Raw genomic sequence first — 27,305 nt, 5'->3', positions numbered from 1 at the left:
TCTTTCGCACACGTTGTCGTAATGTTTGCACCGCTTTATATTAGTCGTTACATAAAGTTTTATATATGGAAATGCAATTTCATGTAGAATACAACAGAAAATAACTCATGGTTGTAGCTTTTATCAGTTTTGAAATATTTTCATATAAATCACGATAACTGCCAAAATTCAAGCTTCGTCAACTTTAACTCGACCGAAATGGTCAAAAACGCAATTATAAGCTAAAACTCTCACATTCTAGTAATATTCAATCATGTACCTTCATTTTGCAACAAACTGGAAGCCTCTAGCACAATATTTCGATTTATGGTGAATTTCTAAAAAAAAAAAAAAAAACTTTTTCCTTGTCTTCGCCGTAACTCAGCCGAACATCTCAGAAATTCTTTTGTCACGTTGTCGTAATGTTTGCGTTGTTTTACATTAGTCGTTACATAAACTTTTATATATGAAAATGTGTGCAATTTCATGTAGAATACAACAGCAAATAGCTCATGGTTGTAGCTGTTATCAGTTTTGAAATATTTTCACATAAATCACGATAACTGCCAAAATTTCAACCTTCGGTCAACTTTAACTTGACTGAAGTGGTCAAAAAACACAATTGTAAGCTAAAACTCTTACATTCTAGTAATATTCAATCATTTACCTTCATTTTGCAATAAATTGGAAGTCTCTAGCACAATATTTCGATTTATGGTGAATTTTTGAAAAAAACATTTTCCTTACGTCCGAGCGGTAACTCTACCGAACATCTCAGAAATTCTTTCGTCACGTTGTCGTAATATTTGCACCATTTTATATTAGTCGTTACATAAAGCTTTATATATGAAAATGTGCGAAATTTCATGTACAATACAAGAGAAAATAATTCATGGTTGTAGCTTTTATCAGTTTTGAAATATATTCATATAAATCACGATAAATAGAAAAATTCGACTTTCGGTCAACTTTAACTCTACCGAAATGGTCGAAAACTGCAATTGTAAGCTAAAACACTTACAGTCTAGTAATATTCAATCAATTAGCTTCATTTTTCAACAAACGGGAAGTCTCTAGCACAATATTTCGATTTATGGTGAATTTAAAAAAAAATTTTTTTACATCCGCTGCATTTATTTAATTCATGCATCATTTTGTGATAATATTTTCTCTGTGTTGCTTTGATCGTTTTACAATTTGTTATATACCAAAATAATTGCAATTTAATGTACAATACAAAGAAAAAAAAATAACCCGCTAGCTCTAACCGTTTTGCTCACAGCGCGATTTGTATGAAATTATATATGGAAATTTTTTTTGGCGCTGTCATATATTTCAATATTTATATATGATAATGATATTTTTTTTCATTTCTGATGGTTGCATACTAAACTTCAGGCAATGACAAAAAAAGGGGCCAAAAATGAACTCTTAATCTTAAAAACTAAGTGTGCTGTGATTTTTTGAAAAAAACTTTTTTTCCACTTCGGCGCTAGCTCCCGAACGCCGCCGGCATACGGGAGACGTTTTTGTAAATAGAGGCTTGGCGTTTAAGGGTTAAAATCTATAGGTATTTACTATTTGGAACTTGCAACTTGGGAAAATTTTTAATCCTTATCAGCAGACCCCATAAACAGAGTTGAATTTTCACCTACTGTGAATCAAATTTGTTGATGACCTGTGCGCCGTGGTTCCAGATTACTGTAGTGCAGAAAATGTTCCAAATATAGGGTTATGACAAAATTACATGGTTGCTAGATTTGTGTTCAGTTTGTGGTTAACTTGAATGTAAGACCATCAAGAAATATGTAGGAAAATAAAACTTCATCGGTGGACAAGAATATCACATCTAGTCCAAGGATATCTTATTTCACATGCGTAAAACCAATGTCTGGTTTTCCCAAGTGCTAAAAGAATGTCCGAAAAAACAAAATTAGCAGAAAAGATACACGAGTTAGAAGCCAGTTTGAAAGCACACCTGTTAAGCAAGATTACCTTAGAAGAGGAAAGTTTCCTAAAACCACCACAAAGCAAGATGAGGAAAGAGGAGAAACACTGTCTATAATTAAAATGGTTACCCATAAGGGTTAGTCTCAGAGTTTATATCAAACACTTTTGGATGCAATATTTTTTATAAATAGGAAATATAACAAAATGACAGGCGGTAATAAAGATTAACAAAGAAATACTATAAATATAAAATGTAGATTAGGAGATGAAAAGACTTCTTAGATCATCTGAAATTGGCTGTCTATATCTTAGATCATTTGAAATTGGCTGTCTGTGTAACTGACACCCAATTGAGAAAGCTGTGCTTAGGCAAATCTTATAAGTTCAATTTTAAAAATTATGAAAAAAAGTGACTGAAAAATTTGTCAGCCTGCAACTATTGGAACAAAACACCAAGTTTAAAATGGCTAATGAAATCTTATTAAGTTGCGAGAGTTTAGTCAAGATCATGAAGCTTTGTAAATATCAGAATTGATCATATAAGTAACAGGTACATAACAGCTCCTTAAATACAACATTGAAATCTTGGAACCAGTATACTTTTGAATATCTCATAGTGTCTCAGTAATTTGTTTCAAGGCTCTCGACTTGATTTGAAAAGCTACTGAAGTTGAATTAACTCAGAAAAATGACTTAACACCCTATGACCTCTACTGAGCTTTATAATCTACTTGATAACTTTCAGTATCACTTGATAATTTTAGAATGCTTCAGTGTGCACAATCCTGTGTGGGGCCACAATTTTCTGAGTGCTGAAAATGGTGGAACAGTTGTTGAATTGACCTAGTATTAATAACTTCATTTGCCTACATAACATGTAACAAGCATATAAGTAGGAATAAGTTGAGTTATCTAAATAATAAGGAAACACATATTTGATTCTGAAAATCTTCAGATTAAATTATGAAACCATACTTTGTTGTGCCACCTATATATGTGATGACTTAATGCTTACACTCATGCTACTTTATAGGCAGAGTTGAGTGTTATGTAACTGGTAATTTATAGAGTGCTTTTGAAACCATACTGTTAATCGTGTAAAGAAGACTTGGAAATTAATTTGTATGAATTGTTTACTAGACATCCCACCTTTCTAACATCTGAGATCATATTGTGATTCTTAAGCTTCATTGCAGATACGACAAACTAAATCAAACTGCTTCCTCTCCAGGTGAATTATGGTCAACTCTTAGGCCTTGGCCAAATTTGTTATGCTTTAGTATAATGTATTAGATCTTATAAATATACTGATCCAGTTAACTGGATCAGTAAATTTATTTATAGTAATAATTTCTTCAAAGAAGTTATTTCCAGTGCTTTATGCTTTATTTGATTTTGATTGGAAATTGGACTTGCATTAAATCTATGATTGTAAATGTTTGCATTTGCATTCAGTTCTTGTGTCATGTTTTTATCAAATATTCATTGATCAAATGAGTTGGATCAGTTTGAAGGTGGGACTAAATGCCATAAGCATGGGGGTAAATAAGTTTGAATTGATCAGATTCATCGCTCCCTAAACCATGCCATTTATTAAAGATGGAATACTGTATTTGTATTTGACCTGGTCATGGTGGGTTCATCTTTGGCTGATTTATCAGAATCTTTAATTTCCTTAAAGAATATATGGGCAGTTCCACTATATTCCAATATTTGTACTGGGTTCTTAATTTTTATGGAATTAAAACTAATGAACTCTTTCAGCATAAGATAATGCTAAATTAAATAATAATTTATCAGTAAGTGGTACCCAAACTGTATCAAGATATAATTTTACTTTTTAGCACTTATCAGCCAGCAGCTGTGTACAAATTTTAGAGAGAATTATAGACTGTAGAACCCTGGTCCTTGACAGTATCAGAACTCGACATGATTGGATTCCGATGCGAAATTTCGAGTAAAGTTTGCTTTCGGGTTTCAACAAAAATCCAGAATCTTACCCAATAAATCACGATATTTGTAAACAAAGTGTTTTGTGTTTGTCAGTTGGCGCTAGTTGGCATTGTTCCCAAGGTGTCTTTTAAACCCTGCTCAGCTGTGTTTTGAGTGTTTTGATCTATTTCCTTAATTATTGTGGCTTTTTGTACTGTATTTTGATAAAAACATGGGTCCCAAGAAAGCCATTGCAGACAGCAGAAAAGGAAAACAGTAAGACCCACAATTGAACTTATTTTTAAAGCTTAAGGAGGCAGTAAAAAGTACCATTTTTGCTAAGGGGGTTATGAGTTTGACAAAACAGGGGCCTCCCATAATAGATGAAATAGAGAAATTGTTGTTAGTATGGATAAACAAAAAACAGATTGCTGGTGATAGTGTTTCGGAGGCAGTACTGTATTTGCTGTCGTAGAAGACACACCCTCGCATATGATGCACCCCTATTTTACAATTATATTTTTGGAAAAAACAGTTTTTATATAAGTAACTTACCCAGTAATTACATAGCTATTAGTGTCTTTTAACGGGCAGCTTAAAATTTTGAAATTGAGGGTCACACTAGTTTGTTTTGGTTATGGCAATGTCCCCCGCCCACTTTCGGGTGGAAGAAGAGGTACAACATGGCAAAGAGCCTCAATTTGTTTCTGCCGGCTGTGGTTGAAGGACTGTGGTTGGCAGCAGCTTGAATTTTGAAATTTATACTTTGCTGGTTGTTTGTTCTATCTATGATTGGTGAAGTATTTATTTTTGTAGCCTTTTGGCACAATTTAGTGTTAGGCGAGTTTTGATCATTGATTTATGACTTGTTGGCCGTTTTTTGGACTTGTCTTTATATTTTTCCAGGATGTCTGACACTAGTAGGTCTAGTATTAGGCATTGTAGCAAAAGCTGCAATACCAGACTTACTAAAGAATTCTACGACTCACACTATTTGTGTTCAATGCAGGGGACAAACTTGTTCAGTGGATTAACGATGTGAGGAATATAGCGACTGGGATTTAAAGTGGAAGACGTTAGATTCACATCTTAAGAAACTAGCTAGAGATAGGAAGAGGAAAGCTATTGCTAAGGGATCTAGTAAAGCCTTTGCTGGTCAGGATTCATCCGCTAAGTCGGATGCAATTGCACCTGTGATTTCTTCCGATCCCATTCCATCTCCTCCACCTGTGCAATCCTCTCCTTTACCTGGCTGTCACGTTTCTGATTCCAACACCATCGTCAGTCTGAGTCAAAAATCGACCCTCGCTTTGAGTTAATTGTGCAATCAATCGCTAAATTAGCGTTAGTGTTAATGGATAAAAGTGAGTCAGAGCACCCTTGGCGCCCAGTGCAAGTGCAGTGGTAGTGGAGGAGGTGGCTGTTTGGCATGCCAATTCTCCTAGGCCAAGGTCCCTAACATACTCCCCAGCACCTGGGAGGAGTCAAACTGGTAGCCTAAGGGAGGTCGGTGGGGTCTGCCCCGAGCAGTCACCATCTCAGTTCAGTTTGTTGAAGAATCCCAGACTGCAACCAAAGGCCATTGAAAAGGCCTTCAAGTGAGTACTCACTGTATGTCCTCCAGCTCCGAAGCTTTTAGTCTCAGACGCTCATGGTGCTATGCGGACAAGTCATGCCCACTGAAAAGACGTGCAGTGGACTTCAAGATTTCTTCCCCTGTTCCTTGTAAGAAGGGCAAGGATTCAACGCCCCCCTTGTGCAGTCACTGGGATAGCCTGGAGCAATTCTCCTCTGCTACATCAGACGATTGTAAAGTGGTGCCAAAATGCCTTGTGGCGCGTAGATGTTCTTCGTTGCGTAAGGGAGCCCCTTCATCAGGAGTTGTGTGCTCAGCACCTTCACCTCTACAAACAGCGCCCAAGCTCCCGTTTACAGATGAGTGCCCACTGGCGCCCGCTTGCCATCAAGTTTCGCCATTGGCTCCCGTCTCTACAGTGCTCGTGAGCACCTGTTGGCGCCCACTCCCCCACCGCATCATGGTAGTGTTGTCTTGGACAGTGTTCCTCCTGTGGTTGACCCGATTCAGAGCAAACTAGATAATATTCTAAGTTTGCTTTAGAAAGCTCCTCCTACAGCTCAGACGACAGCGAACTTATCGCTTTCTCCTGTTTCCTCTAAAGAAGTTGTTCCAGATCAAGATGCTCCTTCGTCTGCGTACTCTGCGTTATTGAGGTTCCTGCTAGCAACCTTCTCAAGCATCTTTTCGCCAGCTACTCCCTCCTCTCCTGCTTTGACTTTATGGAAGCTCCCTCAGCTGGTTCTTCGAGGTTACCGAAATTGGTTCTCTTGTCTTCAGCGAAGAAGGCACTGAACGAAGTAAAAGGGTGGTTCTCTAAGAAGAGGGAGCAAGGTAAAATAGTTTTTTGTTTCCCACCTTCCAAGTTGTCTAGGTCGAGTTATAGGTTTTATGCAATGGGAGAAGTGAAATTTTCTCTAGCCTAACCTATCCTTAAATTATTCAATTATGTGATCCACTCACCTGTTCACGTTGTTCTTTTTACTCTATGCAATCCAGCTTACGACAACAAAAACCACAAATAGACTTACAACCCAACCATTAACGACCTAACCTTCAGAGAGCTCTCTCTACCTCTTTCCGCCATGCTTTTGACACTCCCGCTCATTGTTTGTTTACATTTTTTCTCCTCCCGCCATTTTTCGTCCCTGTGACGTCACTTCCTATGACGTCACAACAATAACATGCTCTTTAAACATAAGGAATGCTATGCTATAAAAACATCTTATAAAATTAAACATGTGCCTTCTTTTTGTACATTCTGCAATACCCATACACTTCATCAATGCAGAAAATAAAATAATGACTAACTTATAAAACTAACATACAATCACACTTATCTCCTTCTCCCTCCTCCTCCAGCCTTTTCTTATCCTAATCCCCTCTAATCTCCAATTCTTTACCCTCTACATAATTCCTAATGCTTTCCCCAGAAACTCCAGCTTTGGTCAATACATCAGCTATCTGATGCTTGCCTTTATCCATCTCACCTCACTTATTTCTCCAGATTCTATTGTTTCTCTTATTGCTGCAATATCAATTTTTAATCTCTTACTACTTACTCCGGTACTTGATTTTATTGCAGTCATTAGGGTTTTGCTATCAGTTTTCACCAGTGCTTCTAATTTTCTCCTCCTACTATCTCTTCCCACAAATGTTTGAAATATATCAATCCTTCTATGGCCTCCCAACACTCAGAGCTTCTGCTTCAATGGTGGACTTTGCTACTCTTCTAGATTTTCTGGATTTCCACCATATAGGGCTTCTCCTTTTACCATCTGTCAATGATATCACATAACCTAATTGAATATGACCATCTTCAATATTCCCAAATGAAGCATCTGCATATTCTTCCCAATAAATCTTTTCTTCTTCTAACTCACTTATTATCACTTCTCCCATTATGCACTTAGTTTTTCTCACTATCTTAATCAGCTTTCTCATATCTTGAGTCGTTCCTTCTTTAAAAGCTTTACTTAATTCACTAACATCATATGATATTTCTGGCACAGTATGTAGCGATACCCAATTCAACTGTCCTACCACTGATCTATATTCTGTTAACTCCTTTTGTCCTAATACTCTATTACCTGTAAATCTTCTGGCTTCTGGTTCTCTTATACAATTTATATACTGCCACTGATTAAGACAAATTCCATTTTCCTTATGCTCTACTATTACTCCTATATACTTAAAACTTTTACTTTCTTGTTCTCCTACTTGTAATTTCCTTTCAATTTCCCAATTGTTTCCTTTAAAAATCCTTCAGTTCCTCCATAGCAAAAATCATCTACATGTGTACATAAAATACCATTCAATTTATTGTCTTTTTCCAAAAGAATATATTAGGTTCTAATCTACTCCTCTCACCTTTAAGCTTCTCCACCAGTTTTACCACCTTACAATACCATGCCTTTGCTGCATCCTTGAGCCCATAAACAGTTTTCTTCAATTTCCATAATCCACTCCAACCATCTTCACTAGGTGGTTTTAAATATACCTCTCTTTGTATTTCATCACCCTGTAGATATGCAGTTTTTACATCTAACGTATAACAATTCCAATCTTTCAGTTTTATTACTGTCAAACAAAATTTTAAAATTTCGGCATTGCATGTAGGAGCATCTTTTCCCATTCAGCCATTTCTTCTTCAAAACCTCTAGCTACCAATCTTGCTTTACATATCCTTTCCCCCACCTTTTACCTTTTCAGTTACTATCCATCTTGTAGATATAGCTTTTTGTCCAATGTCATTTACCTCCTCATATACCTTGTTTTCTCTCCAACTTTGTAGTTCTTTTTCTTTAGCTTCAATTACATTTCTATTTTCAAATCCTAGCAAAACCTCTTCTTCATCTTCAATTTTTTCTACATGACTATAATCTCTTAAGTCAACCCATCCCTTGTCACCTGACTGTGAGTCTTCTACATTGTACGAATCAGCCCAAGATTTGCTTGATCTTTTCCCTGCAAGGCTCAATATCGTCCACTCTTCTACTTGTCCTGTATTTTTGTTTATAGCTCTAACTCTATTTCCCTTTTCTGAATTTGGGTATCTCTTCTATTAACTCACTTTCTTCTGTTACCTCACTTTCCCCTTCATCTTCCAGTGTTTCCTCTGCCAAATCTCTTTCTATAGTCTCTTCTACATCAGCATTCCTTCTCCAGTCAATTATCATCTTTCCTTCCTGCTCATCTATATTCCCTTCCTTTGATGCAAGGGATTCATCTTTCACAGTGTGTGTTTTGTCTACTTTAAGTATCTTCTCCTTTTCTGGTGATAGTCTTTGAATCCTAGTAACATGTATTCTCGCTACTTCTCTTAGAGAATCCCCATGTTTAACCACTACTGTTTTACCTGATACTCCCACTACCTGAGCAGGTCCTCTCCATTCATTTTCATTTTCTCTCTTATAGAATACCTCGTCTCCCACTACTGCTTCTTCAAATTTATGTTCTCTGACATTTTTGTTTAGAGCAATTCTTATTTTATTACAAGACTCATTTTTGATAAACACTTCTCTGGCCTTATGCATTGCATTCAGTGTATCCCTTACTATGCTTTCTTCCATACCTTTCTCTGCTTGCAGGACTTGAACTTTCTTCTCCCATTAAATTAGGCAAGGAAGGATTTTTCCCAAATACTAATTGGTTAGGGGAGAAACCACCATTATTTATTAAGCAGTTCCTGGCACTCACTACCCATCTTAATGCTATGGACCAATCTACTTCCTCATCATCTTTCATCTTTCTTAAGCTTTCTTTGATTATGCCTACTGTCTTTTCACACAATCCATTGCTCCATGGAGATTCTGATGCTGTGGCTAATACTTTAATATTCCATCTTTCTGCCATCCTCCTTACTTTTTCATTTTGAAATTCTCCCCGTTGTCTGATAATATTTTAGAAGGTGCCCCAAATATCGCAAACCACCCATCAAAAAGAGTCTTTATAATAGTTTCTGGTTTCTTGTCTTTTATCCAAAAGCCTGACAATACCTTGTTGCCATATCTACCATTACCAAGAACTTTCTCTCTTCTATCTCTCCCACATCCATTGCTACAACTTCATTGAATGTCTTACTCCAAGAAAATCCCACTACTGGTTTAGCTGGATGTCTTTATATCTTTTACATACTTCACAACTTGCAATTAAGTCAGTCAGTAACTTTTTTATTTCCTCTTTTTTCCTTCTCTCCCAAACCATCACTCCACTGTGCTTCTTCTGTTAGCTTCCATATTTTATCTCCACTTCCGTGCCTGACCAAATTGTAGATGTAACTTCATCATTGTACCTTTAATTTCCCTTAGGCTCTTTCCCTTCCACCCTCCAATAATAATTCTTCTACCTTCCTCCTCAAAATTGGTATTCTTAAATGGCCCTGTCTGTCTTCTCTAACTTTACCTTCATTTCCCTAATACTTCTATTTTAACACAATTCTCTTTTAAATTTATGGTCATCCCCATTTTACTCATGGTTTTCTTACCTATTAACCATGGTACATCACCCTGCAAAATTTCTGTCTTCAAATAAAACTTTTGTTTTTCAATATCACTGGTATTTCCATTACTCCTTTTGACTTTTATGATGACTCACTGAAACTGAATACTTTATTAGACTCTTTCTTAGTATCATTCATTCTCCTCAATTCTTCCTGATTCAAACCCACAACAATGCGTACTAGTCACAATTCCCCACAAACTGTTGACTTACATCCTGTGTCTAAAATTGCATCAACCTCTTCCCAAGATTCTTCTTCTATTCTGACTAACTTTTCCTATATAAACTTTTTCTTCTTCTTGTCCAGTTTCTGCTTTCTTCTTATTCTGAAAATTCTGAGGGCAATCTCTGGCCCAATGCCATTCTGATTTGCATATAGCACACAGTGTTACTTTCCTTCTCTATTTAAAGGATTTCTTCCACCTCTACCTCGATTCACCTTTCCCCCTTATCTTTGGTTTTCCACCCTTTCCCAAAATTCTCACAACCTTCTGATCCTAACCATTCTCCCTCCTCTCTATTCCCAATCCCTCAAATATTCTTTTCATTATTTGTGACACTGTTTTATATTCCAACTTTTTCCCGACCACAAGCTGCTAATACCATTTGTTTTTGATCTTCTGTGAGATTCATTGTTCTAGTACATGAAAACCTTTTGCTTCCCCTTCAAGCATGCTTTTCCCTAGTGCTCTACTACACTCTGACTCTGCCTTTTCATACCTAATTATAAAATCTCTCATCTGAACACTAAGTTTTTCATTTTACTGTAATTTTCCATTAACGTATCTTTTAGATACACTTCATCTAGTTTGGACAGGATTATCTTTTAACCCTCGCTATCCTTAAGTTCATCTCTATCTATTCCTTCTGTTACTTCTAAAGCTTTCCCTTTTAAGCTCATCCTTATCTCTATCCCCGGATATTTCACTTCTTCTCCACACACCACAAGCCAATCTTCGACTTGTCCTCTCCATCCTTTATAATCGCCCTGTGCCCGTTGAAATCTCGGACAGTCTCTCCTCCATTTCATCTCCCAAAGTTTACCATCAGATCCGTCCATTTTTAATTGAACCACGCTCTGCTACCACTTGAAATTTTCTCTAGCCTAACCTATCCTTAAATTATTCAATTATGTGATCCACTCACCTGTTCACGTTGTTCTTTTTACTCTATGCAATCCAGCTTTTTGACAACAAAAACCACAAACAGACTTACAACCCAACCATTAACGACCTAACCTTCAGAGAGCTCTCTCTACCTCTTTCCGCAATGCTTTTGACACTCCCGCTCATTGTTTGTTTACATTTTTCTCTCCCTCCACTGTTTTAAATCCTGTGGGGACAAATGACGTCACAACAATAACATGCTCTTTAAACATAAGGAATGCTATGCTATAAAAACATCTTATAAAATTAAACATGTGCCTTCTTTTTATACATTCTGCAATCCCATACACTTCATCAATGCAGAAAATAAAATAATGACTAACTTATAAAACTAACATACAATCAAGAAGCACCTTCCTTGGGAGTCTCTGCCTCCTCTCAGGGAGACTTCTCAGGCCTTATTGACTCTGCTAGGAGATCAGCTTTCTCCTCAGCCAAAACTATGTTTTCAGCTTCGGAACTAGCACACCTCAAGAATATTTTTAAGGTTTTCGAAGTGATGAGCTTCCAGACTTAATTGTGCAATCGTGGGCGCACTAGTGTGCAAGATTAGACTGCTCCTTTTTGCCCCAAGACACCTACAGACCTCTTAGTATTTTCCCGTATTGACGGGCATTTGCGACAGTACACAGGAGTTAGCTGGTCTTTACGCCATGGGTGAACTTAACCATGCGTAGGTAACCTTGCATTTGAGGTACCTCGTGGGTAATGTGGTCCCACTTTGGGGACCACCACTTTGACCTATTATAAAAAAAATTTTTTACACATGTATTTCTAGATTTCTTCATGTTAATATACACCTAATTCTTAATCTAGGGTTAGGAGGAAATCAAAGAAGTACATTAAATGATATTTATTACAAATATTTTTAAAAAATAGTGAAAAATGGAAATATATACAAAAATACTTATAAATTATTTGAATTGTCTTGACAGAATTACAGCTTGACAGTCTTCAAGTAGGATGGTGTGGGATTTTCTGTTTGAAGTTTCAGCCTCCTGTGGCCACAAAAAAAAAAAAAAAAATTGTAACGGGTGAAAAAATGGAAAATGAATTTTATGAAAAAATCAGTATTTTTTAACAATTACCTGAAGGGCAGCAATATATGAATTTATGTTTATGAAATTTGGTACACTTGTGCATTTACCATTCTAGAATAAGAAAAAAGTCTAATAAAAGAATTCTAAGCAGTTAAAAGGTGTCAAAAAGTTCTTTATGTAAATGTCACTCTAAAAAGGCCCTTTAAATTTTTGCTGGCACTGGGATGCCACTGACTGCTGGCATTGGGTTAGCACTGAAGGTGATGTTGGTCACTGGCCGGGACATATCATCACTTATGTCTTCTGAACTAATCAGAGGTGAATCACTAGAATTCTCTGTTGCATGGAAGGTGGCAGATGTTGTTGGAATGGGGCACACATTGGCTGAGTGTTGGCTAACTTCGTTGCTGGACGTTTGGAGGGGGTTGAAGGGGTCGGATCATCAATGTCCTCTTCATCTTCACTGTCTCCTACATATCTCTTTAACTTCCTCAATGCACTCTGTATCCTCACCTAACGTTTCCTTCCATGAAAAGATACAGGGAAGTGCTAACACTCTCAGAAAAGTGGCGGAAGTGACGGATGGGTGGGGCAAAAAGGCTTGAAGAGGTTGTTGAGTGAAAAGTATGCCTCACCTTGCTGCTACTTTCAACCCTCGTGAGACGTCATCCTCAGGCATGTCACCACTCTCTTGAAATAATATGGGGTTTTCCAGTGTCTCCTCATCACTAGTATTGCTATCCCAATCCAAAATGTCATGAACTTCATCAATTTTCAGGCCCTTCCTCTCCATATTCAGAAATATGGAAAAATTGAAAAAAGCACATTTCAGTTTTATGAAATTTGTGACGAAATGTGGCAGCACTCATCATGCCACCTACATCACTGATGCAAGATCAAACACCATCTGGGTTTGGTACCAGGCAGTATCACTAAGTTCCACGAATAACAAATAGAGATATGTTAACAAATATAAGAGTATACCAAAATCCATATCAAGAACAATTTAGGTAATATGGTACCCACCTGGTAACCAGCAAAACGTCAAATGGCTCTAAAATGGCAAATTTCTGCATCCGATTACAAAAAATCTCTTCACAGTCGAGGCACATAGAGAACCTTTGCTGCGCACCTCAAGAACCCACCAAATGCGTTCCATCGAGTTATTTAAAAAATGCCGGTGCATAACTAGTCCCCATAGGGCCTGTTTACCTACCCAGGGTTAAGAAAAGAGAGCTTTGGTGTTCTTTTACTTCCAAAGGCGTCACTCTGTCTCAGAGATCGTCCCTCCTTTTCTCCCCTGTGGACAAGATGCATCTTTTTCCTCAGACTACAGTTCTAGACATTGCCTCTGACCTGAAGAAAAAGAACACTCAGGACCTGCTCTCGCAATGTGCAAGACGCCCCAAGGATTCTACGGCTCTTCCTCCCAGATCTTTGTCTCTGCTGCAGCCTACTCCCTTTTGGAGCAGCTGTTCTAGAACATATACTAGAACAAGAGCATATACCCATTTCCCACAGCGTTCCATCAAGAAGTCTTCCTCCAAGTCTTCCACCAAGAAATGAAGATATAGTCCTCCGTACTCAGGTAGGAGCGCGGCTCCTCCACTTTTGGGAATGGTGGGAACAAAAGGGAGTGGAACCCTGGATATTGTCTGTTGTGATGGAGGGCGACGCTATCCCCTTTTCAAACAAACCTCCTCCCTCTAGTCCGCAAGCCTGTCGAATTGATGGCTTACTCTCCAGGCTCAGAGAGACTTGCTGCTCTCTTGCTAGAGGTCGAGTCTCTTGTTCAGAAAGAGGCTATAGAGGTAGCAGAGGACATTCATTCTCTGGGATTCTACAACCGTCTCTTTGTAGTACCCAAGTCATCGGGGAACTGGAGACCCGTTTTGGAGGTAGGTGCTCTAAATATCTTTGTCAAAAAGACAACATTCAAGATGGAAACAAACCAATCTGTCCTTGCATCCATTGGCAGGGAGACTGGATGGCGTCCATCAACATGCAGGACACTTACTTTCATATTCCAGTGCATCTGACTTCGAGAAAGTACCTCAGGTTTGTGTTCAGGGCAAGGTGTTCCAATTTCGGGCTCTGTGCTTCAGTCTCTCAACAGCTCCTCAAGTGTTTACCAGGGTGTTGGCTCCCCTGGCAAAATGGTTTCATTTGATGGGGATAAAGATTGCTTTATACTTTGACAACTGGTTACTACGTTCCTGCTCGGAAGCTCAATCTACGGAGGACGTGCATAACTCTTCTCTTGGCCCAAGAACTGGATCTCCTCATCAGTCGGGACAAGTCTCTCCTGAATCCTTCTCAGGAGATTCCTTATTTAGGAATGATGACCAACTCTTGGGGTTTTCGGGTTTTCCCAGTTCCAAAGAGAATAGACAAGTGTCTTCAGACAGTGAAAGATATTCTGGAACTAAACTCTTGTTCGGCCAATCAATGGATGAGTCTTCTAGGTACCCTCTTGTCCATGGAACAATTCGTCACTCTGGGAAGACTACACCTGAGGCCTCTGCAATTCTTCCTCAGAGCCAGCTGGAACAGGAAAAAGTACCCTGACATGTTTGTGTTCCCGATAGTGGTAGAAATCAAAGCGGATCTTCGTTGGTGGAGTTCCAGGAAAAGGCTATCAGAAGGGAAATCTCTTCTACCTCTGAACCCCAGCCTAGAGTTCTTTTCAGACGCATTGAACCTAGGTTGGGGAGCTCTTTTGGGGTTAAAAGAAGTGTCGGGTACCTGGTCTCAAAAACAGCAAAACTGGCACATCAGTGTAAAGGAGTTACAGGCGATATTTCTGGGCCTACAGTGCTTTGCTTCAGAAGTTCGCAGGAAGACAGAAGCATGTATTCAGATAGCACGACTCATTCTTTCTCCCTGTATGAAGCAGCAAGGGGTCTTCTTCTCTGGTTACACCAGAACAACACTCAAGTGACAACACGGTTTATCCAGGGGAGACTGAGTGTTCTGGCAGACGAATTGAGCCATCAGAAACAGATCCTTTCCACGGAGTGGACATTAGACCCGTTGGTTTGTCTGGATCTGTGGAAGCTCTTGGGGGGGAAACCCATGATAGATTTGTTTGCGTCCTCCAGGAATCACCGACTTCCTCTCTTCTGCTCACCAGTACCAGATCCCTTAGCATGGGCGACTGATGCAATGTTGCAGGACTGGTTGGGCAAAGTCTGTATGCCTTTCCCCGTTCAGTTTAGTGAGACAAGTCATCAACAAATTCTGGTCTCATCAAAACCATGATTTTGATAGCCCCGTCTGGCCAGCAAAGGAGTGGTTCCCGGATCTGCTGGAGCTTCTTGCGGACTTCCCGAGACTGCTGCCACAGAAGCAACAACTCAGGCAACCTCACTTCCGATGGTTCCACCAAAACCTGTCTTCTCTGGCCCTAACAGGATTCAAACTGTTAGGCGACTGCTCCGAAAGAAGGACTTTTCATGAGCGGCTATAGTCGCGATTGTTAAGTGCAGAAGACAGGCATCAGATATGTCTACCGGGCTAAGTGGTCCATCTTCAGGTCTTGGTGCAGACGAAATAATGCGTCCTCTTCTAATACCTCTGTAACAGAAATAACAGACGTTCTTCTGTTCCTATGCTCCACTAAAGGACTTTCACCTCTTACCATTAAAGGCTACAGAGGAATGTTTAGCCCGGTTTTCTGCCATAAAGGGATGGACTTATTGTCTAACCAGTATTTGTCTGACCTTACTAAGTCCTTTGGTACTGCAAAGCTTAAGGAAAAACTTTTGCTGTCCTGAAATCTAGATGTGGCACTTAAATGGCTGGCCAGTTCACGTTTTGAGCCCATGCAGTCTATCTCTTTAAGGGATCTTACCATAAAAATTTTTTCTGGTCGCCTTGACCACTGCCAAAAGATCCAGTGAAATCCATGCTTTGGACAAAAATGTTGGATTTTCTCAGAGGAATGCAGTTTGCTCCTTTTCCCTGGACTTTTTAACCAAGAACGAATTGCCATCAAATCCATGGCCTCGTGTTTTTTACGATCAAGAGCTTGTCCGAGATAGTAGGCCCGTCTGAAGAAGAAAGAGCTCTCTGTCCAGTAATAGCCCTTAAGTTTTATCTTCACAGAACGAAGACTATTCTTGGTACATCAAGGAACCGTTGGTGTTTTGTGAAATATCCCCCTCAACCTTCGTCAAAGAATGCCCTGGCATTCTTTCTCAGGAACTTTGATTTCGGAAGCACATTCCATGGTGAGCGAAGACTCTCTCTCTTCTTGCAAGGTAAAAGCCCATGAGATCAGAGCGGTCGCTATGTCTTTGGCATTTAAGCACAATTTATCCCTCACGTTGATTGTGCAATAGACGTTTTGGAAGTGCAAGTCGGTGTTTGCATCTCATTACTTAAGGCAGCGAAACTTCTTACAATCAGTGCAGTACCTTGGGTCTGTTTTATGCGGCTGGCATGGTGTTGAGGGAGGAGGCGTAGAAAGCAATGTCCTTTCTTTAATCTCTTCACCTTGCTTGGGGTGTTGAGTTTTTGGGGAGCTTGGGAGCACTATATACTGGGAGTACCCTCCAGTCTTTTGGTTTTAATGGTTGGGTATTGGTGTTTTTAAGTTGTTTTTTGGTGGTTATGGTGACTAGATTTGCTCTGGTTATTTTGTGTGGTATTGTGCCCTGGCAGGGCCATCTTGTTTTTCTTTGTTAGCCCTTGGAAATTAGTCCATTGCTACAAAGCACCCACTGTAGTAGTAGGCCCTCAAGGCTTTACTTCCTTGCCTCTACTGGGTAAAATGAGCCCCAACCTGAGGCAGTATCTACCTGTAGCTGCTCTCTTATCAGGTAAGGTTCAACAACATTGATTCAGTGTTAGCAAATTTCTATTCTCAAACTCATTAGTATTAATAATGTATTGGAGTAGATATGTCCAACCTTCCCACCTCTATTCAATGTGGGAGTCAGCTATGTAATTATGGGGTAAGTTACTTATATAAAAATGACATTTTTATAATAAAGTTTTATATATACTTAACCAGTAATTACATGATCAGAGCCTGCCTCCCCTCACTTGGACATAAGGGCATAAAAAAATTGAAGCTCTTTGCTATGTTGTACCTCGTCTTCCACCCGAAAGTGGGCAGGGCATGTTGCCATAATCAAAACAAACTAGCATGAACCGCAGTTTCAAAATTTTAAGCTGCTGGTTAAAAGAAATTAATAGCTATGTAATTACTGGGTAAATATATATAAAACTTTATTACAAAAATTTCATTTTAATTTCATAATATTTATTAAAAGATATTTTAAAGTGGTTTTGTAGGGAAAAAATTGATTCTATACATTTTGTTGATAGAAAATCTCTAGATGATAAAATAATTGTACATCTGCCAAGCCTTAGAATCCTAAATAATCTCTCTCTCTCTCTCTCTTGCTCTGGAAAAGATACTGGTAATTTGAGTCTCTTTAACCTGTGGGTGTTAGCACATACGCACTCACTCTGTGTTCATAATGTTTTAAAAATGTATAGTATTTTGTTGTTTCCAGTCTCGTGGAAACAGGAAACGGAAATGGATAAGATGAATCTCTCTCTCTCTCTCTCTCTCTCTCTCTCTCTCTCAGGAAAAGATACTGCTAATTTGAGTCTCTTTACCCAATAGGTATTAGCACATATGTACACACAGGGTGTATATTCATAATGTTTTAAAAAATGTTTTATATATATACTTAATAATCTTTAACATTAAAAACTATGTACTGCATTTAAAACGCCTTACGTCATCATCAGCGTCACATGAGCAAAACATTCTTTCACAGACAGAATACTTTACAGCTAAAACCTGATTGGCTGGCTGGTCACCATGGAGAGCTGTTAGCCAATGACAGCCCTTTACTTCTGTTCTATTTATAGACATTTCGGTCACAAATTGTGTGTACGGCACTAAGTTTGAACATTGCCATGATGGTGATTATTTTACTGAAGCTTGCAAAAATTACTCAGTAATTTGCTATATATAATTATTTCTTCAAAGGGAGATGTTTCCCATAAGTCAGTCTTGTAAAAGCCCTTGTGCCATCTTTACATTTTTTCTATAGATAGCAGTAATCACTTGGTTTACTATGGTCAGTAACAGTTTCTCTCCCTGTAAATTCCTTTTGGAATTCTTTGCCTATTGCTTTTCTTCAAGGTACTTGTTACGCCTTATCCTCTAAGAAGTTGGTCAGTTGCTTTTCTCATGGCTGGCTAACTCTCTCATCCTACTCCTTTTTCATTTGTCTTTGGGATTTTTCTAGATTACAGCATTTTGCTAGGCCCATGGTCCTTTACTGAAAAAATAGTTTTATATAAGTAACTTGCCAAATAATTACATAGCTATAGCTTCTACTTACTCCGGCAGCTCAAAATTCAAAAATCGTGGTAGCGCTCTTTTGTTTTGAGCGTAGGTATTCTCCACCCACTTCCGAGGAAGAATAGGCCATTGCAAAAAGGCTGGGTGCATCGTTGGAAGTTGATTCGTCCCATCTCATAATTGAGCTTTAGAGAGGGAACGTAGCCCACTCCCTTTGTGTAGCTTTTGGGAGTCGCCTGTTAAAGATTATTGCGCCCATTAAGTGTCCGAGTGTCCTGACTCCAAAAGAGTGTATGCCAGTCCCATACATCGACATAAAGTGTCTGAGTGCCCAGAGTCTGAAAGTATAGTGTATGAGTTCCCAGTAGAGGATCATTCTGTGTCTGAGCACCCATAGTATGAGCATTCAGTGTCTGTGCTTCCAATTTTTGGGCACCCAGTGTCCGAACATTCCATATTGGAAGATTCAGTGCATGGATGTCAAATCTCCGAGCGCCCATCACGTGAGTACCCGGAAGCCAAGCGCTCATCATACAGGCGCCCAGTGTCCGAGCGTCCAGTGTCGCTGGGTGCTTCCATTGACGTTCGTTCTCCTTCCAGTAAGCATGCTGTCCTGCCCGTAAGCGTGCTGTCCCACAGGTAGGGCATCCAGTACCTGACATTTCAGGCGAGTTTCCCTTTGTGTAGCTTTTGGGAGTCGTCTGTTAAAGATTATTGCGCCCATTAAGTGTCCGAGTGTCCCGACTCCAAAAGAGTGTATGCCAGTCATACATGACATAAAGTGTCTAAAGTACCCAGAGTCTGAAAGTATAATTATGCAGTTCCCAGTAGAGATCATTCTGTGTCCTGGCGCCATAGTATGGGCATTCAGTGTCTGTGCTTTTTTATTTTTGACGCCAGTGTCGAACATTCCATATTGGAAGATTCGGTGTTGGATGTCAGATCTCAGCGCCCATCACGTGTGAGTACCGGGTAGCTCATCGCCACAGGCGCCCAGTGTCCGAGCGTCCCAGTGTCGCTAAGGCGCTTCCATTGGCGTTCGTCCTCACTTCAGTAAAGCGTGCTGTCCGCGTGGCGTGCTGTCCCACAGGTAGGGCATCCAGTACCTGACATTTCAGGCGAGTTTCCTTCTATCGTGGAAAACCCATCTTTGGCGCCAATTTAACTCCAACTGGATAGAGTTCTGAGCTTACTTCAGAAACCAGCTCCTGTAGTTTAAGAGCCTATGGACCCTCCGATGTCACCTGTTTCCTCCGACGGGGAACCAGTGGGAGAGGAACAGCCTACATCGAATTATTTGGCTCTGCTCTGATATTTCCTGGTATGCTATCCTTCGTTCTTCTCTCCAGCCGTCCCTTCTTTGGGAGTCTCTTCCACCTCCCAAGGGGACTTCTCAGTCTCATAGAGGCTTCTCGTCGCTCTGCTTTCTCCTCGGTGAGAATTCTTTTTACTGCATTGGAGCTGGGCAATCTTGTTACGGACATTTTTAAAGTCTTCGAGGTCCTCAGCTTTCTTGATTGGACAGTTGGGGCTCTAGCAAAGAAGACTGCACCACACTTCAGGAAAACTTCGCTTCGGACTGGTTGGGGGTTCTGGCTTGTGCTGATAGAGCAGTGAGAGATGGTGCTCAAGAGTTGGCGACCATCTTTACCACAGGAGTTCTGAAGAAATGAGACTTGTTGTGCTCGTTTACCGTGAAGGGAGTCACACCCTCTCAGCGTTCCTCTCTCTCGTTCACCCTTTTAGACAAGACTAGTTTATTCCCGCAAGAGAGACTGGAGCGAGTAACAGCCGAACTCCAGAAGAAATCTGCACAGGACCTTCTCAAGCACGAGCTACTTCAACTGCCACATCTGCTAGGACGTCTTCTCCGTTGCTGCAACAGCCTTTTTGAGGTAATAGAGGTTGATTCCAGTCCTGTCCTAGATCCCACCTCCAAACGATAAGACCCGTCAAGAAACCTATCACCAAGTCAGCCCCTCGAAAGTGAGTCATCTGTCCTCTGTGTTCTAGTGGGAGCAAGACTCCTTCATTTTTGGACCAGGTGGAAGAACAAATGTAGAGCCGTGGGTGCTGAAGGTCTTAAAAGAGGGCTATACAATCCCTTTCAGGAAGAAACCTCCCGTACTAACCTCGCCCATCAGCTTAACGGCCTACTCAGTAGGCTCGGAGAGGTTTTCGGCCCTGTCTTGGGAAGTTTCAGCTTTACTTGAGTAAGAAGCTGTCAAAGTGGTAAAGGATATGGACACACGGGTTCTACAACCACCTCTTCTTGGTTTCCCAAGTCATTGGGAGGATGGAGACCTGTCCTGGACTTCAGTGCTCTGAACTTCTTCATTCAAACAACAAAGTTCAGAATGGAAACGAGCCAGTTGGTCTTCTCAGCCATCCACCAGGGAGACTGGATGGCCACGATTGACATGTGGGATGCGTACCTTCACGTTCCAATTCACCCAGATTCCAGGAAGTATCTGAGGCTCATGTTACAGGACAGAGTCTTCCAGTTTTGGGCACGGTGCTTTGACCTCTCCACCGCTCCTCAAGTTTTTACTCAAGTTCTCTCCCCTCTGGTGAAGTGGTTACATCTAATGGGGATAAACGTCTCTCTATACCTCGACGACTGGCTCCTACGCTCCCCCCTCAAGATCTCAGTGCACGGAGGACCTTCAGAAGACACTTCAACTTGCTCAAGAACTAGGACTATTAATAAATTTCAAGAAATCTCAACTAGTCCCAACTTGGTCTATTCTATATTTGGGGATAGTGATAGATTCTCTTGAGTTGTCTGGCTTTTCCGTCCCAACAAAGGATTCAGAATTGTCTCAGAAAAGTCCGAGACTTTGTATCTTGCGCATCCGGCTCAGCCAATGCATGGATGAGTCTTCTGGGAACCCTGTCTTCCATCAAGAAGTTTGTTCCGTTGGGCAGGTTGCACACAAGAGTGTTGCAGTTTTACCTCAAGGTCAGCTGGCACAGGTAGTTTTTCCCGGACTCGTTTGTCTTCAACATCACCCCTGAAATCAAAGAGGACCTTCGGTGTTGGCTGGTGAAGGACAGGTTTGCGACAGGGAAGCGTCTCTAATGAGCCCTGACCTAACGTTGTACTCAAGCGCTTCAGATCTGGGCTGGGGGGCTCTTCTCAACGGCAAGGAGGTTTCAGGAACATGGTCTCCAACCGAAAGGAACCTTCACGTCAGTGTTTTGCAGTGCAGACTTTCCTGGTGGACGAATTGAGTTGTGGTAAACAGGTTCTACCGACGGAGTGGACACTCAATCCACAGGTGTGCATCAACATGTGGAAGCTGTGGGGGAAGCCGTCGATAGACCTGTTTGTGACATCGAGGAACCATTGTCTTCCTCTGTATTGTTCTCCTGCTTTGGATCCTCAGTCATGGGCAATGGATGCCATGCTGCAGGATTGGTCAGATCTCGACGTATACGCCTTCCCTCCCTTCAGCATGGTGAGGGAGGTATTGAAGAAGTTCAGCACTTACAGCAATGTGTCAGTGACTCTAGTCGCTCCCTTTTGGCCGCATAAGGAATGGTTTCCAGATCTAAGCCTACTGAGGGATTTCCCAAGACTACATCCTCAGAAGAGAAATCTCAAACAGCTGCATTGTCACAGATTCCTTCTAGGGTTATCCACTCTCTCTCTGACAGGCTTCAGACTGTCGGGGAGCAATCAGAAACAAAGGATTTTCAAAAGGCTGCAGAAGCTATTGCTAAGTCTTGAAGCAACAATCATCTGCAGTCTACCAAGCCAAGTGGACAGTCTTTAGGGAAGTGGTGCAGTGGATATCTCCTCTTCTCAGACATCTGTAGCCCAGATTGCAGATTTTCTGTTATTTCTTAGAACCTCGAAGGGTTAGCAACATCCACCGTCAAGGGTTACAGGGCAATGTTGAATTCTGTATTCAAACATATAGGAGTGGACCTGTTTTTGAATCAAGACATCGGCGACTTTATAGAGTTTTTTAATACTAGTAAACAAGGAAACATTTGGAAGTTGCTTGGAACCTGGACATTGTCCTTGAATGGCTGTCAGGACTGCTGTTTGAACCTTTAGAATCATCCTCGCTTAGGAATCTGACGTAGAAGACACTATTCTTGATGGCCTTAGCTACAGCTAAGAGAGCTAGTGAGCTACATGCTATTGATAAGGGAATAGGTTTTACTCAGAGTAACGCTGTATACTCTGATTTTAGGTTTCTTGGCCAAGAATTAGGACCTGACTAACCCTTGGCCATATCCTTTTCGATCAAGATCTTGTCTGAAGTTCTGGGCCCAACCGACCAAGAGAGAGTCCTCTGTCTAGTAAGGGCCTTTCAAGTATACCTTGAGAGAACCAAAAGTCTAAGAGGTTCCTCCTCAAACCTTTGGTGTTCCATGAAAGACCCCAGTTGTCCATTATCCAAGAATGCATTGACAATCTTTTTAAGGTCTGTAATTTCGGACCCTTATGTAAGGTCAAAGCGCACGAAACAGGAGTGGTGGCTACGTCTTTGGCCTTCAGACGTAACCTGTCTCTCTCTTCAGTTAACATATTGGAGATGCAAGTCAGTGTTCGCTATGTTCTACCTACGTGAGACCAAACCGGTTTATGAAAAATGCAGTACTTTAGGTCCGTTCTTCACAGGTGGCATGGTATTGGAGAATGAAGGATAGGAGGAATGCCTTCTTTTTCCTGTGTCCACTATCCTTGAATAGGATGGTTGAACTTCTTAAATCTGGTGAGCACTGGGTTGCAGAAATGTCATGCAATCCTTGTTTTTATGGTTTTTAGTTAAAATTTTGTGGTGGTGTAGTTAAGATTTTATCTGGTAATTTTTCCGTTGTGTACTGCGCCTGGGCAAGGGGCATATACACACATTTATTTTGTGTCTCTTTTGGATTATGCTTTGGCAGCCTGTGATAAACTCCCTACGTTGCAAAGCACCCACTTTGAAAAGCGACTCTTGGCTCTACCGTCACGCCCGCTACAGGTTGGGAGGAGAGCTTGACCAGAGGCAGTACCTGTCTGTCGTTTGCTCCCCTCACCAGGTAAGGTTACAACAAGCATTTCATAATTTAGCTAATTTTCTATTCAAAATTCTTCACCATATCTTATTTTTTTGAAGTTGTTATATGTCCATTCATCCACCTTTCATTTATTAAATTCAAGCTGTGTAATTATTTGTTAAGTTACTGATATAAAAATGACGTTTTTTTATAATAAAATAAAGTTTTATATATAACTTATTAAATAGTTACATGATCAAACCCTCCTCCCCTCTCATGGACATAGAGCATAAACGAATTGAGCTCTTTAGCTCTGTTGTACCTATTCTTCCCTGAAAATGGGCGGGGCAGTCTACCTACACCCCAAAACAAGAGAGCGCTACCACGACTTTTGAATTTTTGAGCTGCCATATAAAGTAGAAATTATAACTATGTAATTATTTGGTAAGTATATATAAAACTTTATTATAAAAAAGTCATTTTTATTGTACAAGTTTGTATGAATAAAATATAAAGCTATGAAATAAGGTTTCTTAATATCAACTTGAACATCTTACAAATGTTGTGGTTACCATTACTGTTAATAACGAATTTGCTTTGCAGGTGGGCGGGGCGGACGTGGCCGAGGAGGTGGACGTGGTGGCAGGGGACGTGGTGGTCCACGTGGAAGAGGCAGAGGTGGACCTCCACGTCGCTAATTATTATGTATAGTAATAAGCGTCATCACATTTTTGAAGTCAAGTCTGTGTAATAAGCCCATAATTTAAGGGCTGTAATATAAAATGTTTGAACCAAAAGTTCTAGTTAATAAGATTCATTTTATATTCAGTACACGGCCATTGAAACATTTGAATAGTTTGGTATTGGTACTAAAGAAGCTTTGACCACCCACCTGTGGACACAAATTGAGGTTTGGTTTCCTTTTACTATTTATTTTTATTTTTACCATATTCCAGGAAATTGTACATTTTAAAACTTTTGCAGGAGTAAAGCGAGGGGTAACGATTTTTATGTAAGTTGATTCATGCTTGAAAACTCTTGGTAATTGTATACGTAAAGGATAAAGGTCTTTGTATGAGGAAGCTTTTAGTAGTTTTGTTAAGCACTTTATCCAAAAGTAATGAGTACTTGTTTTGGTAATTTTAAGTGAAGATAATGTATGGTTACTTTGGAGAAAGTTTATTTATTTTGTTTTTACAGTGTATAACTAATGTTTATGGTAATGTAAATTACAGTAATTCATGCCTGGAAGCTCTTGCTAATTGTGTAAAAGGTAGTCTGTATATGAAAGCTGTTGATGATACTGTAAAGCTCTTCTTACGAATGTCATGATTACTTGTTTTTGTAGTTTTAGGTACGATAATGTATACAGTAGTTTGGATTTGTTTTATACAAAACACAACTACTGCAAATGGTTAATAAGTTATCATGAAGTACTGCATGAAAATACAATAACCTGTTAGTCAAATAGCCAATTGATTGTCTAAGAGTAGCCTGAGTATGAAAAAACTAGAGTTTGTTAACCTAGATATGTTTTATAGAATAAAAGTGGAAAGAATTGGAAACCACTTTTAATATGGAAGTTGTCTTTAGTATTTTTCTTTTAGAAATTGAATAATTAAAGGTAGTCAAAGCCTCTTTAGACCAAAGATTTTTGTCTTGAGGAGGATGTTCTTCCCCAATATGACAAAATGTCATTCCTACTGATGCCTATTTTTTTATAATAAAAAGCCCAAATGTCTTCTGTTGTTATGCAGAAATGACACCTAGAATTTTGGAACAATAAAGTACAAATATTTACACAGTGAAATTGATAAGTCATCACTATCACCCAATTAGTAGTCTTCAAAGACATGCATGTCAGTTCTGTCGAGAGAGGTTGAAATGTCATTGCTGTTGTGAGAGGCCCTCTGATGCTTTAATATACTAAAGGAGAAGGGTTCTCAATGATATGAATAAATTTTTGAAGTGCACTATTAGTATTAGAACTAATCAAAAAGCTCAAGTGATTATAAACAAATGTTTTTCATATTGTGAATGCAAATTATTTTGGAATGGCAGAGTAAGAAGCAGTCCACCCATTACTCTAGTTTGGAATTCATTGTGGAAATTTGATGACATAATTCCATGAAAACAATTAAAAAGTAAAACAGTAGAATGGGTACCTGGTGTTCTCTTCCAAGTAGAAGTTACGAAGGGCTGATAGAATGGAAGTTTCAAAAAGGTGTTGGTATAGTGAGTTAAAATTGTTCATAGTTTAGTAGGTTGCAGAGTATCCTATTATGAGTTCAGTTATTGTATCCCAGCACTTGGCCTTTGGCCAGAATTTTATATTCTATTCCAATTATTGCAGTTCAGGCATTTTCTTTATATACTATATGTTGTATTGCCTCAGTTTAATACTTCAGAAATATTTACCACTGTAGGTCTAGTACTTCATAAATATTTATCACTGCAGAGAATGTGAAGCTATCTCAGCTCTGCCCATGTGAACAGAATTACATTTTTTTTTTTACTACGTAGTTTTGTGGGAATGGCTAAGCTTCATCCAGTGGTGAACGACAAGTTTTGGAAATAAGGAAATGTCACTTTTTTTTTTTTGTAACTTTTATCCAATTATCAAATTTGTAAGGAACTGCAATAGATAAAATATAAATATTGAAGACAAACCTTTTAGACCAGTCCTATGACAGTTATTTGATAAGTGTTTGGTTAACATAGTCAATAATAATAGTTTTGTCTTAATTTTTTTAACCTGATTATTCTGGTCTGTGTGACCAATAGCTCAAGCACCAGGCTCATTCAAAAAGGTCTTTGCCTGTCCCAGTAAGAGTAATATTGAAATTTTTTGGTGTTAATTACAATTTACAGCAACCTAATGACCATAGTTATATGGTTGATAGTGTGCTATTAAATAATTAGGCAAGTGAGGCCTTTTGAAAGTCACTAGGTGCATTAAAAATTAACAAAATTAAAGGCTCTGCCTTGGAAGAATTTTTGTGAAATAAAGTAAGAAAGGTGCAACCCCTAAGGAAATTTAAAAAGATTTGATGAGCTCATGGGGTAAGGACTATTTTTCCTCTAACACTCTCGAGGCGTACTGAATTTAAAGGAGGCCAAAGACAGCACATGACAATCCATGGTTGGGATGTCCAAATTTTGTAGCCCATGTCAAATATGATGCCTTTCAACCTTTGGTCTATGTTGATAGCTGCGTAACACTCCATTGGTTAGACAAAGTCCACCTGCAACAGTGCTGCCATACTGCATTTGTATGTTGACTGATGAGATGAGCAAGCTGTCTGCAAAATGAGAAACAGTGTTGACATGAGTAGAAAATCTAGACACTTTAGCTTTATTTTTCTGTTTAATGTAGACCATTTCTAGTGAAGAATCACAAGCTACTATTAGACATGGCATCACCATTGAAGCTACTATGGACTGGGATATGCCACATTATCATGGTATGTAACTGAAAAGGGTCAGACCATTAATTAGGGTACTGTACTATTATTTTCTGGAATGCCAAAAAAAAAAAAAAATTGAAACCTGTGAGTTACTGTTGCTTTAAGACAATCTCCTACCCCAAGACATTGCAGGGGTCAGTTTCCCTGGATGAACCTAGGTATACCAGTGCACTGTAGTTGAGTTGGAATGTTTGTTTTGGTTCTGATTAAGGATTTTTTTTTGAAGCCCCTGACAACTGTTTTATGGAATAAGTGTGACGAGTTTACTTCTACCCCAGGCATAATGTATTGCTTTGGCTATGATATTTAAGTCTGTACTAGGGGTTGTTTTCCTACTTTTCCTGTTTGGTTTTGTTCACTTTTCTTAGG

The 27,305-nt window shown here is 39.5% G+C and overlaps 1 protein-coding gene across 1 annotated transcript in view; it reads left to right on the top strand.

Annotated features, from left to right (window-relative positions):
• SmD1 (small ribonucleoprotein particle protein SmD1) overlaps nucleotides 1–26,138 on the top strand; it is a 42,573-nt gene extending 16,435 nt beyond the window's left edge. The window contains exon 4 of the mRNA XM_067099990.1: nucleotides 24,073–26,138. Coding sequence (XP_066956091.1) covers nucleotides 24,073–24,167 — 95 coding nt within the window. The 3' untranslated portion in view covers nucleotides 24,168–26,138. The remainder of the gene's footprint in view (nucleotides 1–24,072) is intronic.
• Nucleotides 26,139–27,305: the final 1,167 nt, after the last annotated feature.

This window comes from Macrobrachium rosenbergii, chromosome 56 (assembly GCF_040412425.1).
Source record: "Macrobrachium rosenbergii isolate ZJJX-2024 chromosome 56, ASM4041242v1, whole genome shotgun sequence".
In the NCBI taxonomy this organism is placed as follows: Eukaryota; Metazoa; Arthropoda; class Malacostraca; order Decapoda; family Palaemonidae; genus Macrobrachium; species Macrobrachium rosenbergii.
This window is presented reverse-complemented; position numbering and strand designations above follow the sequence as displayed.